General features: G+C 48.0%; 1 protein-coding gene across 1 annotated transcript in view; it reads right to left on the bottom strand.

Moving 5' to 3' along the window:
- Positions 1-19307, bottom strand: part of CCDC33 (coiled-coil domain containing 33) — a 1331950-nt gene that overhangs the window by 453562 nt on the left and 859081 nt on the right. The window contains exon 12 of the mRNA XM_078684539.1: positions 11760-11963. Within this exon, the coding sequence (XP_078540665.1) occupies positions 11760-11963 (204 nt within the window). The remainder of the gene's footprint in view (positions 1-11759; positions 11964-19307) is intronic.

Below are 19307 nucleotides of genomic sequence, written 5' to 3'. Positions count from 1 at the left end.
ACAGCTGGCGGTTACTCTCAGCAGGGATGCGGAATCAGATGCCCCCAGGTTTCAGGATGGACTGAAGGCGGTGGCAAGCTGTTTAACGGGGAACTGTCTCCAGCTTAATGCCACTAAGACAGAGGTTATGATTGTCGGAAGGGGAGTGGAACTATGGGGTGACCAATGGTGGCCACCAGAGCTGGGACCAACCCCGACTCCGGTGTCGGAGTTGAAAAACCTGGGAGTCTGGTTGGACGCTGGACTCACCTTTGTAGGACACACTAAAAAAATTGCTGCTTGTTGTTTTGGTCTGTTGAGAGGCTTAAGACCTGTCCTCAAATATTTTGATGCCTCAACCAGACAGCTAGTAATCCAGGCCACTGTCATCTCTCGCCTGGATTACGCTAGCTCTCTTCTGGTCAGGGCCAATCAGGCTGAGCTTACTCGTCTGCAACGGGTACAAAATGCTGCGGCCAGAGCGATTGTCGGCCTGCCCAGATTCTGCCCGGTGGCGAGTGTCCTTCGCTCCTTACACTGGCTCCCAGTGAGGAAGCGTATTCTCTTCAAGGTCATTTGTTTGACCTTTAAGATCCTGAGAGGCATAGGTCCTGAAATTATGTCCCGCTTTCTGTCCTTCTATGTCCCCACACGCACCCTTCGCTCCCAAGGCCAGGCCTTTGTTGTAGTCCCTAGATATAGGCTTAGCCGTATGGGGGGACGCTCCTTCAGCATAAAAGCTGCATCAACTTGGAACTCTCTTCCGGTTGAAATTCGCCTGCTGGAGGATTGTATGACTTTCCGGAAAGCCATAAAAATCTTTCTATTTTAGCTGCCTCTCCTAGTTTTCTGTTTGTCTAGCTGTGTTATTAATCTTGGATTGGTCTTTTCTAGTTTTCTGCTTGTTCCTGTTGTGTTATGTTCCTCCTTGTCAAATGCGCCAGGACGCTCCTTAGCTGGAGTAGCTGTGCGCACAACAAATAACAATAACATAACATAACATAACATGAGCATAAAATAATATCCTGGGATGTAAATGGCTTGGGGTCCAAAATAAAGCGTACACTGGTACTCCAATTTATTAAGCGGCATAAGCCAGACTTGGTCTTCCTGCAGGAGACTCATCTACAGGGCCACAATTATAAAGCACTAGATAGATGGGGATACACTTTGATAGCGCATGCAGTATACACGTCAGGGTCCCAGGGAGTAGGAATCCTTCTCAGATCCACTGGTACGTATGTCCCAGGGAAAATGTGGAGAGACCAAATAGGCAGATTCGTATTCCAGACAGGGAAATGGGACAGGCGAACTCTGAATATGGGTTCCGTATACCGTCCTCCAGGGCTACAAGGGGGTACTTTATCCGTCTTTGGAGCGCAAACCTCGAGCTGCTACTGGGATCCCTTATCCTTTGATGGGACATGAATGATGTCATCTCCAAGTCGGAAGACAGATGGCCAGTGAAAGCAGACACCCAATAGAGACTCCCCTAGGAAGCTTCGAGGAAGCGCTAGGGTGGGTCGACTTATGGAGAGCCCAGAACATGACGGAACATCAATACACCCATCTGTCAGCACAACATGTTAGCATGTCTCGACTAGACTACTTGTTTAGGAGGGATGTGGAAAGCTTCCGAGACACACACCACTTGGTAAGGGGTATAAGACCATCCCCGGTGGCCACTTGGTTTAAGGGGGTGGCACAAGGTAGTGTCTTACCGCCCCTGCTGGTGGCCTGGCACTTCACTGACAGGAAATTTGTGGAACAATTGGTAGAAGGCATCAAGAGATACTTTTAGCAGAACAAGGGGTCAGTGGACCCCTGCTGCACCCTCTGGGAAATCTACAAACCAGTGATACGCAGACAATACTAAGTCCCAGTTGGGGTCAAATAAAAAGAAGACACACAAAGATATGAGGTGCTTGAACAAAAAATAGCAACCCTAACGCTAAGTTAGTAAGAGGGGGGACAGAGGAGGAACTTGGCATACCAATTACGTATAACACAGCAGGAACTGCGAGATATAGCAGAAAACGCAGCAAGGGCCCACGCGTTATCAGTCCAGAGGAGGCTCTACGAGGTAGGTGACAAAGCCACAAATCTTAGTGCCTGGCTTGACAAAAGGGACAAGGAAAGAGGATGGGTGACGTAAATTCTGGACCAAAATGGGAGTGACAGAAAAATTCCCAAGGCATTCGCAGCCTTCTACGAGGACATCTATGTTTCAATTTGACAGATCCAGCTCAGACTGCAAGGGACTCCTAGAAACCATGACCACACTGACGACCGATGACAGAGAGAGGCACTAGACAGCGACTTGACTTTAGAAGAAATAGTGGGGTCCCTTCAGGGACTACAATCCGGTAAAGCACCTGGACCGAATGGTTTGTCCCTTGAATTATTCAAGAAGCCGGCTCAGAAAATAGCACCACATCTCCTGAACTTGTTCCTAGAGGTGAGGGAAGGTGGGTTTCTCCCAGGTGACCAAAGGACTGCCACCGTAGTGGTAATCCCCAAAAAAGGCAAACCATTAAAAGAATGCACCTCATACCGTTCTATATCTCTGCTCAACGTGGAACCCAAAGTTCTTGCTAAAGTCCTTGCAAACAGGCTTTCAGGCTTGATAGCACTGGTGATACACCCTGATCAATCCGGCATCATGCCAAAGCGTAGCACCCACCTGAATCTGAAATGGCTCAAGGGGTACTTCACCTGACCCCAGGTCACTCCCCACGCCGCACGGCTCCTGCTGATCTCTGAGTCTCTGCCCCTCTGCTCCGCCGCTGCCGAGGGTTCGCCCCTGGTGGCTGCTACTGTAATCTGCTAACTGTTTTTTGTTTTTTCTTCCCCTCTGCTCTGCACTTTATTTTTGGTTTCTCTTTTGTGGCTGTACTGTATTTTGTGGCGCTCCTTTTGCGCCCCGGCCCTCTGTGACCCCCTGCTCCCATCTTCCCGCCGCTGCTCCCCCCCGGCCCGCCCCCTTTTTCCTTTTGTTCCCCTGCCCCCATCATTGCCCGCCCCACTCCCGCCTCTGAGCTGCTCCTCCCTCCCACTTGGCCTCTTATGGAGGCCGCGTGGCGCAGGTGAGTGTGACCTGACCCCAGGTCACTTCCCACGCCGCACGGCTCCTGCTGATCTCTGAGTCTCTGCCCCTCTGCTCCGCCGCTGCCGAAGGTTCGCCCTTGGTGACTGCACTGTAATCTGCTAACTGTTTTTTGTTTTTCCTTCCCCTCTGCTCTGCTGTGTACACTATTTTTGGTTTCTCTTTTGTGGCTGTACTGTATTTTGTGGTGCTCCTTTTGCGCCCCAGCCCTCTCTGACCCCCCCCGCTCCCCTCTTCCCGCCGCTGCTCCCCCGCGGCCCCGCCCCCTTTTTCCTTTTGTTCCCCCTGCCCTCGCCCATTGGCTGCCCCGCTCCCGCCTCCCAGCTGCTCATCCCTCCCACTTCGCCTCTTATGGAGGCCGCACAGCGTGCGCGCCGCTGGCGCGCCGCTGGCACGCCAAAGGCAAGCTTGTCTGCACCCGTCCGCGCCTGGACCTCGCCCAGCGCCATTACCCCTGGCCCCCGCCGTCTCCAGGGAACCCGACTGAGGAATGACACCGCCACCCTCATCGCACTCAACACAGGACGACCGTCCGCCTGCTACCAAGCCACCCCGAAGCACACCCACGGACCCTTCACCTGCCAAGCATGCAAATTCTCCTGCCTCCAAACCCGCACCCCGCCCACCGAACACAGCAACGACAATAACAACCACCTCAAGTGCATCCTCCTCAACACCCGCTCCGTCCACAAACACACCGTCGAACTCTGGGTACTCCTTGATACAACAGCACCAGACTTCGCCTTCCTCACGGAAACCTGGATGAACGCCTCCTCGGCCCCCGACATCGCCATAGCCATCCCGGACGGCTACAAAATCACCCGGAAGGACCGCGTCATCCAAACCTTAGGAGGAATCGCCATCATCTACAGAAACACCATCAACATCACGACCAACGACGAAGACACACTCACCGCCGCCGAACACCTACACTTCCAGATCCACACCGACCCCCAGACCACCCTCAGAGGAACGCTCATCTACAGACCCCCGGGCCCACGGACACAATTCAGCGAAACCATCGCCGACTTCATCAGCCCGCACGCCCTAGCCTCACCAGAGTACATCCTCCTAGGGGACCTTAACTTCCACCTGGAGAAAAACAACGACTACAACACCACCACCCTGCTCGACAGCCTCACCAACCTCGCCAACCTCGGTCTCAAGCAACTGGTGAACACCCCCACCCACTACGACGGCCACACGCTCGACCTCATCTTCTCTGCCAGCAGTCACGTTGCCTTCAGCCACTCCACCGGACTACACTGGACCGACTACAGCTGCATCCACTTCACCTTCAAGAAGACCACATCCCACCACCACACACTACAGATACCCCGCAGATGCTGGGGCAAAGTCACCACCGACCAGCTGACTACATCGCTGAGCCAGAACCCACCTGCCGACACCCCTGACACCAACGACGCAGCAGACAATCTCGCACAGTGTATCAACAACTGCGCAGACGACCTCGCTCCACTGAAGAAACCCCCAGGCAAGACTAGCAACAGAAAAACCTCTTGGTTCACAGACACCCTCAAAATCGCAAAGAAAGCATGCCGAACCCTCGACAAAGCTTGGCGCCACAAGCGGACATCAGAAAATATGACAGCCCTCAAGAGCGCCACCCGCGAATACCACCAGATGATCCGCACCACCAAAAGGACATCGTTCAAAGAGCGGCTGGACAACTCCCACAACAGCAATGAACTCTTCAGCATCATCAAAGAGCTCTCCAACCCCAGCGCCAGCAACAACGACATCACACCGTCACAAGACCTCTGCAACTCCCTCGCCACGTACTTCCACCGCAAGATCGCAGACATACACAACAGCTTCCAGTCACCGAACCAACGACCCCCACAACCACCCTCAGCGCCTAGACCCCCATCAGCACGGAAGGCACCACCCATGTCATGAACACCATCCACTCCGGCTCCCCCTCCGACCCATGCCCTCATCATATCTTCAACAAAGCCGACACCATCATCGCACCCCACCTCCGGAACATCAATAACAGCTCCTTCACGTCAACCACCTTCCCTGGAGGCTGGAAACACGCAGAAATCAACGCCCATCTGAAGAAACTAACAGCGGACCCCAAAGACCTCAAGAACTTTCGCCCCATTTCTCTTCTCCCCTTCCCGGCTAAAGTCATCGAGAAGACCGTCAACAAACAGCTGACTGCATTCCTCGAAGCAAACAACTCGCTCGACCCATCCCAGTCCGGATTCCGAGCCAACCACAGCACCAAGACCGCCCTCATCCAAGCCACCGATGACATCCGGACCCTGATGGACAACAGAGAAACAGCCGCTCTCATCCTCCTGGACCTCTCGGCAGCCTTTGACACCGTTTGCCACCGCACCCTAATAACCCGCCTCTACAACTCTGGGATCCAAGGAAAAGCCCTGGACTGGATCACTTCGTTCCTCTCCGACAGAACCCAGAGAGTCCGCCTCCCTCCCTTCCGCTCCGAGGCCACCAAGATCATCTGCGGCGTACCCCAGGGCTCCTCACTCAGCCCAACCCTCTTCAATATCTACATGAGCCCCCTCGCCACCATCGCACGCATACACATCAACATCATCTCCTACGCCTACGACACCCAACTGATACTCTCCCTCACCAAAGACCCTCGCACCACCAAAGCCAACTTCGAGGACAGAATGAAAGATGTTGCAGAATGGATGAAGCACAGCAGTCTGAAGCTCAACTCAGACAAGACGCAGGTCCTCATCCTCGGACAATCCCCATCCGCCTGGGACGACTCCTGGTGGCCCACGACACTGGGCACCGCACAGATACCCACGGACCACGCTCGCAACCTGGGATTCATCCTAGACTCCTCCCTCTTGATGACCAAGCAAGTCAACGCAGTCTCGTCCTCATGCTTCAACACCCTGCGCATGCTCCGAAAGATCTTCCGGTGGATCCCCACCGAAACCAAAAAGACGGTCACCCAAGCCCTCGTCACCAGCCGACTGGACTATGGGAATGCCCTCTACGCAGGAACCACAGCCAAACTTCAGAAACGGCTTCAGCGCATACAGAACGCCTGCGCACAACTCATCCTCGACATCCCCCACCACAACCACATATCTACCCACCTGAGAAACCTGCACTGGCTCCCCGTCAGCAAGAGGATCACGTTCAGGCTGCTCACCCACGCACACAAAGCACTCCACAACATGGGCCCCGAATACCTCAACAACCGCCTCTCGTTCTACACCCCCACCCGCCAGCTCCGCTCCACCACCCTCGCCCTCGCCACCATCCCACGGATTCGCAGAGCCACCAACGGAGGAAGATCATTCTCCTACCTGGCAGCCAAGACATGGAACTCCCTCCCCGCACACCTACGACTGACCCAAGACCATCTTACCTTCAGGAGACACCTCAAGACCTGGTTATTCGAGCAGTAACGCCCCCCCCCTCCCTTCAGCGCCTTGATACCTTCGCGGGTGAGTAGCGCGCTTTGCAAATGCATTGATTGATTGATTGATTGATATAGTGTGGACGATGCGGCACTCCTCTCCCTCGATGCCTGAATGGCTTTTGAAAGTCTGGAGTGGAACTACATCTTTGCAGTGTTGCCCCAACTGGGCTTAGGCCCCAACTTCTGCTCCTGGGTTTGTCTCCTCTATTAAGCGCAGCAAGCTAGGGTGCAGGTAAACGGCTACACCTCCCGCATCTTCAAACTGAGAAGGGGCACACGACAAGGGTGCCCGCTGTCCTCAATGATTTTCGCTCTAGTCCTTGAACCCTTAGCGACCTAGGTCTTTTGAGACTTGCCATGTAAGACGATTGGAAGGAGAAGATATCTCTCTCTGAGGATGATACCTTGCTTTAGGTGCCTGCTTCTCGATCACGAGAATTTTGCAGATCTTTGACCTTTTCGGGAGCTATGCCTTCAACCGTATTAATTAGGACAAGCTCTGATCTTTCCACTCTCCTCAGGACCACTGTCCTTGACACTCCGATGTCCAGCCCTAACGGCAACGGACGGGTCCACATACCAGGGGATTTATATCACCAGAGACAAGAAACTTTTTCTGCTTTGCAACCTTCTTTGCCAGATCGACAGCTTTCAGGCGGATACAAACCACTGGCGCACACCGCCCCTTTCACTGATGGGGTGGGCAGTCCTATTCAAAATGATGACCCTCCCACGTTTGCTCTACATTCTTCAGAACACACCATCCAGGATACCTGACTCCTGTCTATAATGGCGCCCTGGCGGTCCCCGACCTCTGAGCCTACTTCTGGATATCCCAGTTAGCTGTGATGAACGACTGGGTGTTTGGAGAACGGACTGAACCAGCATATAGGGTGAATCGCCAGGCCATGGGAAGCAGGGAGTACCCGGCGCTCCTGTACGGCAACGTGGGGAAGGGTTTGCTCCCACCCCATACACAGGCTGTACTGCGGGCATGGAAAGCTTCAAACAAATGTCTGGGTTGGGACGGAAAACTATCAGCTGAGACCCCCACTATGGGACAGCACCTGTCTTGGGAGGTAAAAAAATTGCGTGCCCACACGAGATGGCATACAATAGGGATAGATAAATTGGGAGATGTCTGGAGAACGGATACTTTACTGGTGTTTGAAGTACTGCAAGCAGAATACAAGTTGGCACAGGGCGAGATCTTCAGGTACCGACAGCTGCAACACGCCCTTGAATGCCACCTACAGGGGGGAGCTCCTCCCAGATTACTCCCCCATGGAAGACAGACTTCTGTTCGACCCTATGCCTACTAAGGCAGTTTCCCTAATGTACAGGAAGATCATAAACAACATGCCGGAATGTCTTGTCTCACTTAGGGAGGCATGGATGGTAGATGTAGGGCCCCTAGATGACGAGGAATGGAATGAGGCATTGCAGAGCGCCAGAGAGATAGCTATACGGGCTAGGTATTGCTTGGTGCAGCTTCGGATCCTACATAGGTTCTACCTGTCAGTATCAAGGGTATTCAAGAGTTGTCGTATTCAATCAGCCGAGTGCCCCCAGGATTGTGTTAATGTGGGCACGTTCTGCCACACACTTTGTACCAGCCAACGTATCCAAAGCTTTTGGTCAGGAAAAGCAGAGACAATGAGGGAAGTAACAGGCCTACCTATACCACTTGAGGCCAAGTGACTGCTACTGGGAGTGGGTCGGTGGAAGAGAAGTGGCCCCGCCCACCAGTGTGAATACTTGGCTAAACATAGCTGCAGGGGTGGCGAAGCACAATGTGGCCAGGTTATGGGGTGCAGATAGTCACCCAGCGGCCAGAGATTGGAAGGACAACCTGGATTGGAGGCAACTAGCAGAACAGGCTCCCGAGGCTGTACTGCTTATGATGTCTAGTGTTCTTAACCAACTGCTTAATAAAAAAAACTGTTGAAAAAAACTTTGTGGAAAAAACAGTACCAATGGCTATTTATATATGCTGTGAAATACTACATTCAGTGTAGAACATAGAAGAGAGGAATACATGTATAGATTTGTACGGATTCCTCTGAAGAGGTAGAAGTAATTCAAGTTGTGAGGATCCAGTTCGAGCCTTAATAACTGTGTCTAGCAACTATTCCCCATAAAATGGGTCGTTGTTCCCATGACAATGCACAATGAGCCATCGACGCTGTCCTATATGCGGAACTGCCCTGCACTAAAACTTTGTCAGACTTTCATGTCCTGAGGTCGTTGTAGCTCTCACCTTTGTTAGTTGTCAAAACGCGTGGATTCATTACATTTGAACGAACCGTCAAAGCCTAAGACAATGTTACTTTAATTCGTGTTTCTTATTTTTACTGTAAAAACGTAATGTTACAGACCAAAATCAATATTACGAACCTATAATAAATAATTCTTGCTACAAATTAAAATGTATTTACTCTCCTAATGCCTGTATGTGATGGAAATCCTCAAACCACCCCTGTACAAAATCTTCCATATTGCATGGCCACTGCTACCATAAGTGAGCCACGAACCTTACAGTCTTTGATTAACCAATATGATCCTATTCTCCAGTATTCCAATATACTAGGGAACACATGCAATATTATATTTGTGACTCTTACATGCTCATTGTTTACTACACAGACCAATGGTGTAGCCAGAGGTTTGACCACCCAGGGCGGTCCCTGTGTTTGCCGCCCCGTGACGGGTGCATTGAAGAGGGGTGGGGGTGCTGTCGATTCCTCGGATTGCCGCCCCGTGACAGACGCACTGAAGAGAGGGGAAGTGGGGCTGGCAATTGCCGCCCCAAGATGGCAGGTAAGAGCTGGGGGGAGGCCGCTGCCCCCAAAACGTTTGCATCCCACCCCCTGCCCCCTTCGTACGCCACTGACAGACAGGGAAAAGGTCTAAAAGTACCTTACTGTAAGAGATTCAGCCCGACCTGCAGTAAAGATTTAGGCTGAAAAAGACACAATGCATGGAACCCTGCAGAACCAGGGCCAAAGAGGAGTCATAGGGCCAGAGAGGAGTGACAGAGAGGAGTGCCAGGGACACAGATGAGTGACAGAGAGGAGTGCGAGTGACATGAAGGAGTGCCAGGGACCGAGAGGAGTGCCAGGGACACAGAGGAGTGCCAGGGCCAGAGAGGAGTGCCATGACCGAGAGGAGTGCCAGAGATAGAGAGGAGTGCAAAGGACACAGAGGAGTGCCAGGGACACAGAGGAGTTACAGGGTCAGAGAGGAGTGCCAGGGCCAGAGAGGAGTGCCAGGGACACGGATGAGTGCCAGGGACACAGAGGAGTGCCAGAGATGAGTGCCTGAGACAGAGACGAGTGCCAGAGATGAGTACCAGGGACACAGAGGAGTGCCAGAGACAGAGAGGAGTGTCAGGGCCAGAGAGGAGTGCCAGAGAGGAGTGTCAGGGCCAGAGAGGAGTGCCAGGGACAGAGAGGAGTGCCAGGGACACAGAGGAGTGCCAGGGCCAGAGAGGAGTGCCAGGACCGAGAGGAGTGCCAGAGACAGAGAGGAGTGCAAAGGACACAGAGGAGTGCCAGGGACACAGAGGAGTGACAGGGCCAGAGAGGAGTGCCAGGGCCAGAGAGGAGTGCCAGGGACACGGATGAGTGCCAGGGACACAGAGGAGTGCCAGAGATGAGTGCCTGAGGCAGAGACGAGTGCCAGAGATGAGTGCCAGGGACACAGAGGAGTGCCAGAGACAGAGAGGAGTGTCAGGGCCAGAGAGGAGTGCCAGAGAGGAGTGTCAGGGCCAAAGAGGAGTGCCAGGGACACAGAGGAGTGCCAGGGCCAGAGAGGAGTGCCAGAGACAGAGAGGAGTGCCAGGGACACAGAGGAACGCCAGGGACCGAGAGGAGTGCCATGTGGGAGGAATGAAAGGGTCCGGAATGGAAAACTGTTTTGTTATTAGAGATGGCTATTATATCAGCTGTCTTGGCAACCTTTTAGTGTTCAGATACAGATAACGTTTTAGCTGTATGAAGACCTCGTGTCATTAGTTCTTCAAAAAAATACTCTAAGAAGTACAAAGCAAACGTTGGCTTTAAGTCAGTGTCTGTAAGCAATTTTTTCATTTGTTTTTCATGGTTTACCCTTGTTTGGGTGGGCTGTTCATCAAAGGCATTTTGTGAATGGGTTTGTCAATGTTTTTTTTATTGTTAGTTTAGCAAAGCATCTTGCCTGAGAAGCAACGCTGACATTTCTTTCCAAGTATGACGTCAAATGATTTTCCTTGCTGAGATTAAGTATGCATTCATTTGATGACCCATGCAACATTTAAAGATAATCCAAGCAGGTATCTACATAATTTAAATGAACCTCAACTGAATAGGTATTCTATGACAAAGATACCCATCAGTCACCACTCGGAACCGCCCTTCATCATTTGGGGTTCTTCCATTGCCATCTACCCGAATGGGTTATTCTCAAAACAAAGAAGATCAAGGTGTATATAGATCTCCTTGGTTGAGAAAACCGGTAGTATGGTGTACCACTCCTTGAAAGAGTGGAATAGTGTAGGGTGACTGAGGCAGTGCAGTGCTAAAGGTGAAAATAAAAATAAAATGTGTTTTAAAATTTGGATGAGGGAGTACAAAACAGTATTTATTCAGGTGATACTCACTCCACCAATGTTAAAAAATGTGTGAAGACAGTTTGAAAATATATACTGTCTAGGGATGGAACTAGGTCCAACTAAATGCCATGGAGATGAATCCTGCTGCAAAAGTTTCAACTGATCACTAATAGCTGTGACACTTGCTGTGGCTGGGTCTCCTCTCGATGCAGAACCAGCAACCTTGAAGTGACATAGTAGAAGGAGTCAAGTCAGGTTTGGGGTGCAGATGGGAATGAACAAATATTGCACCCACATAAGCCTCTAAAGAATTTTTTTTTTACCACAGATGAAAGATACCGCCTGGTCATCTCAGACATCTCTAGGGCATCTGATTCCAGCCAAGTACGATACTGGAAGTATGTCATCATTGATAAGTCTCCATAGATATCACATGCAACACCTTGCCCCTCCTCTTCAAGTCCTGTTCTCAGACTATTGATGAAGGTAGCACAATATTTCTGAGCCACAGAAGAAAAAGCTACCCATAAAATCCCAACCTCTGCCAAACATCAGAGTGAGCATTGCCTTTCCAGACTACAGACTCAATATTTTTGCTGAGCAATACAGAACACGCTTGTTGCACCAACGTTGGGCCTTCTTACCTGCTCTAAGACAAGCTTTTCTGTGTCCTGAGGCCCAGAAACTGGATCTTCCTCTCCACTCAGCAGATGTGGTAAATCAGGAACTGAATCAGGTCTGGAGTTTTCTACCCATGGCTCATGGAACTTTTCCAAATGGGCCAAGATCTCTGGTTCCAAAGCGGGGAGACGGCGAGTGTTCTCCTCTGTAAGGATCAGGTCAGGTCTCTGCAGGGAAACACTTAACATCAGTCACCAGAGAAGACAATCATGGGCAAAAACAGCAGCACTACCAAAAATATATAAGCAATCTTTAAAAACGAGGGGCACTTGATACAGCAGACTTCCGTAGATTCAGGAGGAGAAACACACATCAGAAAGGAATGATGTCCCTGCCACATTTTAGATTTCTCGAACAATAATGATCACCTTTGATGATAATTATTTTGTCCACACAACTTTTAGAAATGATCTAGCTTTTTTAAGTTTCTTCAAATTATTATTTTGATAAACTTTCAGTATTTTGAACAATAAATCAATGCACTTTCCATGTTTCTTGGATAACATTATCAAACCTTGATCACTATTTTAAGCTCACATGCTTACACAAGAAAACAACATTAATTTTACATTTAATTATAAACTAAACATGGTATTGAAACACATTAAATAAGACACAATACCACTGTACCAGTTATCCGTTCTTAAGTGATGGTGTTTCCTTGTTCAAATCTATTTCTTTAAAAAAAACTCCTAATTTTTACACATTTTAGGGGTTGTACCAACACCTTGTTTAGGTAAAGCAAGGCATCCAATGTTCCTTCTAGGGTTCCCTAAATGTAGTTGTTAATTGTCCAACTGGCTAGTGCATCAAGGTCAACACGTTTCAAATTCCCCTTATTTGGGGTCATCTTCAGGACCAAGACTGGTTTCTGGACCAAAGCTGGTTTTAAACTTTCATTCAAGAGGCTTTATGTCCACTGCAGCTAAAAAGGACATCGAATATTTTAAGCAAATCATGTGCTTGTTCATGCATCTCCTTTCCTTAGTTCTCAAATTTAGTTAGCAGCTGACGTCTTTAGACTTTGCCGTGCTGCACCACAATATAAAGTGTTCTATTGCAGCTATAACTCTGTTGCCTCTCTGATTCTGTGCAGCCTTTACCACCGTCAGTCCACTGCTTCTCGCTTTGCTTAAGTAGACTGTGATGCTAGGTCCATGGACGTCGATTCACCAAAATTCCAGGGGTAATGGAAGTAACATCATAAACCCTTTGAGCTTAATGATGTCACAGGAAGTGACATCATATGACCTTTGACCCTGATTTGTCCCAAGAAGGGATGTCACACGACCCTAATCCTGATGACATCACAATAATTAACATTGTTGGGATTACCTAATAACTGCACAATTAATATTCTACTTTCTACTAGTGGAGACCAGCCATAGGATCTGAAAACACACTCACTAAATGTTCAAGTCCTTTCATGGCATGCCTAGCTAATGATACTGGGCAGTCTCCATGAGTCTACTCAATTATGTTTTTAAAACGTCTTATGGGTGCCCCTATACCTCAAAAATTACCTCCATTTCTAGGGCCAAAATGTTGCCCAAACATTACATACAATATGCCAGCGCCAGAATTTTCCTAATACTGCTTCTCTTGCACTATGGATGTCCCTTATGTCAAGGGTTATGTCTAGTATGTCGTGGACCACATTTTATCATGGCTGGCCCCAAAACATTGCCACAGTTGTCTTTCCATATGTCAAAAATGTCTTCCAATGTGCCATCACCAGCAATTTGCCACGGGTACTACCTATGCCAAGGATTTCCTCCAGTAGGCCAGTGCTGTACATTTTGTTTATTGGTGTCACATACCAAAATGTATCTACAGTGTGCCAGTACTAGCATTTTGCTGAGTGTTGGAACTGGCCCTTTTTGCAGGGTCATCCCCAAACTTTTTTGCCTTCCTCCTGTATTTTTCTGACCTGTTTCTGTTGGTGTTATGACTCTGAGCACTTCACTACTGCTGATCAGTGCTAAAATGCATGCACTCTCTCATTTAAACTAGGTAAGGCTGGTCTACACCTGTTTGGCATTTAATTTACCTGTAAGTCCCTTGAACAGTGGTATCCCATATACCCAGGGCCTGTAAATTAAATGCTACTGGTGGGCTTGCAGCGCTGCTTGCGCCATCCACCAGAGTACCCTTTCAAACCTATCTCGGGCCTCAGTCCCTGCAGGGCCTGCGCGCGCAGTTTACTGCCACAGTGACACGGCAATTAAAGTGTTTGCCATATCTGAAACTCCCCTTTTACTACATATAAGTCATCCTTTAGATAGGCCCTAGCTAGCCCTATGGGCATGGTGCTGTTTAGATTAAAGGTAGGACATGTGCCTTTACTGTGTGGCATGTCCTGGTAGTGACAACCAGCCTATTTGTTTTCTCACTGCTGTGAGGCTGCTCCTCTCATAGGTTTGCATTGGGAATTCCCTGATATGTGCTCAGTGGTAATTTCTGGAAAGTGGTAGCCCCTCCGCCAACTTGGCATACCTTTGGGGGCACTATTTGGCTCCACGAAAATGGTGAGAACGGAGACCCGCCCCTCATTTGGAATTTGGTAGAGCATTGGAGGCAATACCGGGGCGAGTCCTCAATCGAGGCCCCAGCTTAAAGGATTGCTGATCTGGAGACCGGTAAAGTTACCAGATTAACTGTGGTAGGTGCGCAGGAGCTCTTGTGCACCCACAGCTGGCCTGAATTACTGCATTTGTTTTGTCACTGGCACGCAGCGGTTTCTGCACACAAGGGGCTTATGTCCTACAATGATGATTGGTGATTCAGGTGTGTCTCTCCGTACCCTAAAGGCTGCATTTCATGCCCTGATATATAGTGTTTCTGCACTATACTAACAGGATGACAGATACTCTTTCAGGAGCGACCTAAAATGTACAGTAATGGTGTAGGGTGTTGTGTTTCATGATGTGTGCAGCCTATAAGTATTTACTTTATACACTAACTGCTATGTTATGAAAACTGCCTGGTTGTGAAAGTGATTTTATGATCTATGTGACATCATGACAAGTGCCTAGTGCCACAGTGATGTATTTGATTGTAATCTAATGTGTTTTCTGTACAAAACAAAGGATATTTTTTATATAACCATGTGTGGAGTTTGGTGTGCCTAGTGAAGCACTGGCATGTGTGTGTGTATGTGTTGCGCAAATGCTTTACACATTGCCTCTGGGATAAGCCTGACTGCTCTGCCAAGCTACCAAGGGGGAGCACGGGTTTTCTTGTGTGTGTGACTCCATTACCTTTACTAGAGTGGGGTCTGGCTTAGGTGCATACTCTCGCCAACCAGAAACCCCTTTTCTAACACTGAGGGTATCCCATATGCACGTATTATCTCCAGTATGCCAGTGCCAACATTTTGCCAAGGGTGCTTCTATACGCCAAGAAGCATGCCGGGTCCAACAGCGGATTTACAAGCATAACAACAGAGGTTCACTTACATTCACTTACACTCATTCTCTCATTAGCACTCAGTTGCACTCATTAATTTGTACCTAGTGTCTTGCACTCACTCTCACCCTGAATCATTCATCCGCACTCTCTCTGACTGACTTATACTTTTTCACTAATTTTGACACATACACACATCTACGATCTCACATGCAAACATACATGCTCACAGATTTACACGCTCTCTCACAGAAACTCACTCTCTCCCACATACATGCACACAACATACATTTAAAGACATTTTATTTTTCTTACCTCAGATGCCAGTGAAGGTTCAGAACTTGCTGCTCCTATTTTTATTATACTAATAGTGAACAATACACTGCTATTCACTATTAATGTAATACAAAATTAGCAAAAAGTTAGAGGTTAGAGCCTGACTCTGATAAAGCAAGACACCCTTGCGTTCTTGGCACTGAATTTGCCACCTCTGAAGCCAGGGGTCCCAAAGGCAGTACCAGGAGTAGCAAAGTGTAAGTAAATGACTTCCATGACTGGGCGGGATGTGTTTTGGAAACCAAAAAATCTTAGGGGCCGATTACGATCTTATTAGGAAACTTTTCCGACTGAATCGATTTTGGAATCGCTTCGGAACAAATCGGGTTCTGCGAGTCCGACTGACTGATTACGATGCGCCCCAACATCGTTCAGTCGGATTCCCATTGAGTTCAATGTGCACCTGTGTTCCAAACGAGAACACAGGCTCCTATTGCAACAAGCATTGGAAATGCAATAGGTCTCGCATTAGAAAAGTTTGAGCTATTGGTGTGGTAAATGTAAAAAATATTTAAGTATTGTTTATGTTTTTCAAATAATAAAAGTATTAATTTTGTTCTTTGAAATGTCAATAGTTATAAAATTAGCAAATGTGACACCTGTAGCATTAGTAAAGCTACATGTTTAGTTTTTCCCTGTCTTACATGTATTGATCTGACAAATCACAATGGCTTATACATTTTCTAAATAATTAATACTGACATAATATTTGTTGTAATTTTTAATGGTACTAGATTAGTGAGGACGGTAGAGTGGTAGAATGATGACGGTAGAGTGAGTGCGGTAGAGTGAGGGCATGAGGGTGGTAGAGTGGTAGAGTGAGGGCGGTAGAGTGGTAGAATGAGGACGGTAGAGTGAGTGTGGTAGAGTCAGGGCATGAGGGCGGTAGATATTTACTGGTTCCTTAAACATCAGTTACTCTTGTTACATATTGGTCACAACTTTAAGAGATTAGCAACCAAGGAGAGCTTCGCAATCAACAAAAAATAACCAGATGGACTAGCTTTACACGTTCAGACATGGAAAAATGTTGCAGCACAAGAATCAACAACTTAAGGCATTGTTCTAGTTATTTACTGAAACGATTATAAAAAATAAAATAGTCTTTCAATGGCCAAAGGCGTAAAGGAGAAAAAAGAACATTTTGTGAACAATAACAGTAATTGCAACTGAAATATATTCTTCTAGACAGTCTAACGGTCAAGAAACGACTGGTTTTGGAATATGGTTGGCAGTCATTGTTATTTAGCAAACAGAAGTAAAATACATTTCTGAACAAGAACTCTATCCAAAGACTCGCACCATGCAATGCCGTCTAGATAGCTGCATTCAAGACTAAAAATGTTTTTTATCTATGAAATGTATGGCATAGTACAGAATAGCATTCCAAGTACCCATCAATGCTTATCCTCCAATACAGAAGCGAATTCAAAGTATTACCAAGGAAGAGCTTTGTGTGCCAATATATTTTAGAGTTAGAAAACCCCTCAGTATGAAGAAGAATAAAAACACCACGAGAGAAAATATTTAGCGAAAGGCAATCCGCATGCAGGATAGTGGGAAGTACTTAAGAAAAAACGTAACCACGTAACGTAAAGTAAAAGCATTTTAAGCATGTGGTCAGCACAGTTAGGAACGAGACGCACGGGGAGCAGCAGGCCGTGCAGTGAATAATTAGGGGAGTTGAAATGCCGGCCTGAGGCAGAGCGCACGCTGGGAGAAGCTTGTGGGACAGAGGCTGGGCTGCACAATCAACAAAAAATAACCAGATGGACTAGCTTTACACGTTCAGACAAAGAAAACTGTTGCAGCACAAGAATCAACAACTTAAAGCATTGTTCTAGTTATTAAAGGAAAGCCCGGAGTTGTGTTTAAAGTAAAAAAAAAACGAGACACGGCCAGCCGGCCGTGAAAGCCCGGAGTTGTGTTTAAAGTAAAAATAAAAACGAGACACGGCCTGCCGGCCGTGAAAGTGAAAGTACGGCCGGCCAGCCGTGAATAATTAGGGGAGGAGAAATCCTTTGAAGAGTTGCTGGCGGCACCAAGCTGGGGAACAGATGGCTGGCGATTTGATGCTGTGCACGCGCTTTTTAGCTCAATGCGCTTGCGCATTGACCTAAAAGCGCACGGGCACAGCCTCAAATCGCCTGTTTGGTAAACTCTCGATAAGCCCCTATATATCTCGCCTTTAATGCGAAAGCTCATTGACAGGCGAGACCTAAAAAGGGGTTGTTGGGAAAAATCATGCACCCTGTGATGGGCACCCCAAGTTGCTTGCCACACTGTGCATGGTGTAACGGGGGGATCCCATGGGTACCCCCACGGGCCCCACCCGGAGACCTCAGGGTGAAGGGGTCCTGCTACGGGCCCTCGAAGTCTGATTCTGACAGCCATTTCATGGCGGAGAAACCGAATTGGAACAGCTGTCTGAATCGGTCATTGTAATTGCTCATTCGGAAACTGTGTCCATAGAGCTGTACGAATCGGCTCTGAACGACTCGATGTAACTGACTGTTCGGAACCGATTCAGACAACCATAACGGTTTCCTTGTATCAGTCATCCCGAAAGGTGTCCGTTTCAGATGGAAACATAGGTTACAAATCGGATTTGCTGACTCCTCATCCCGTTGGGGGCCTTTCCAGACAGCATTGTAATCGACACCTGTGTATGTAGGCCAGGCGTAGTTCAAATTTCAGCCTACATAAAAATAAGTTTGGCTTCCAAAAAACGTCAGTTTCTAGCATTTTCGGTAGAGATACAGTTCACAACAGGTGAAGCGCCTAAATAAAACATGATAGTATCAGAAACCACAGAGCAGCATCATCGGGGAGATTTTAAGATGAGCACGGTGCTGCTGAATATCAGGTGCACACTATCGAAGGAATTAAGAAACCTCGGAATGACCATGGACTCCAAGCTGTTTATGAATGCCCAAGTAGATAAACTAGCAAGATCAAGCTTTGCTACTATAAAAACGCTGCAACGAATTTTCCCTCATTTGGGATTTCCACAAAAGGTCCAAGCTACCATCTCCCTTGTTCTGTCTAAACTTGATTACGCCATTAGCCTCTACCATGGATCACCTTTAACGACCATGAAAAGACTACAACGGATTCAGAACTCGGCTGCCAGACTGCTCTTGCATATCAAACCGCGAGACCACATCTTCCCTGACTTGAAAGCCCTGCATTGGTTACCGGTTGCCAGAAGATCCACGTTCAAGCAGCTTTGTATCACCCACAAAGCAATAGATGGAATAGGACCACTCTTCATCAGGAATAAAATCACCAAACACATTCAACAAAGGAACCTCCACTCTAAAGGAGCATCTCGACTCAAAATCCCACCATACAAGAAAAAAAACATGGGTGGCACATCCTTCTCTGTTCAAGCAGCCAAACTATGGAACTCTTTACCCCCCAAAATAAGAACCACCGACTAACACCTTATCTTCAGAAAACTACTCAAGATTTGCCTCTTCCCCACATAAGCACCATACGCAAACAGAAATATACACCATATCCCTCTGTATATAAGCATTTGTTTTCACTATAGATATGTACCTATCTTTGTGTATTACTTTGTATAAACATGTAAAATAATTATTTTGTTAAGAGAGAAAAAAAAAAAATAATAAATAAATAAAAATCATCTTTGGTCTAGATATACATACTGCCATTGTGCATCTATGTACCTTCCATATACTCGGATCTGTGTGTCTGTTACTTTTCTCCTGAAAAAGCATATCCAATGCACTACCCTATTT

This window comes from Lissotriton helveticus, chromosome 3_2 (genome assembly GCF_964261635.1).
Source record: "Lissotriton helveticus chromosome 3_2, aLisHel1.1, whole genome shotgun sequence".
Lineage (NCBI taxonomy): Eukaryota > Metazoa > Chordata > Amphibia > Caudata > Salamandridae > Lissotriton > Lissotriton helveticus.
This window is presented reverse-complemented; position numbering and strand designations above follow the sequence as displayed.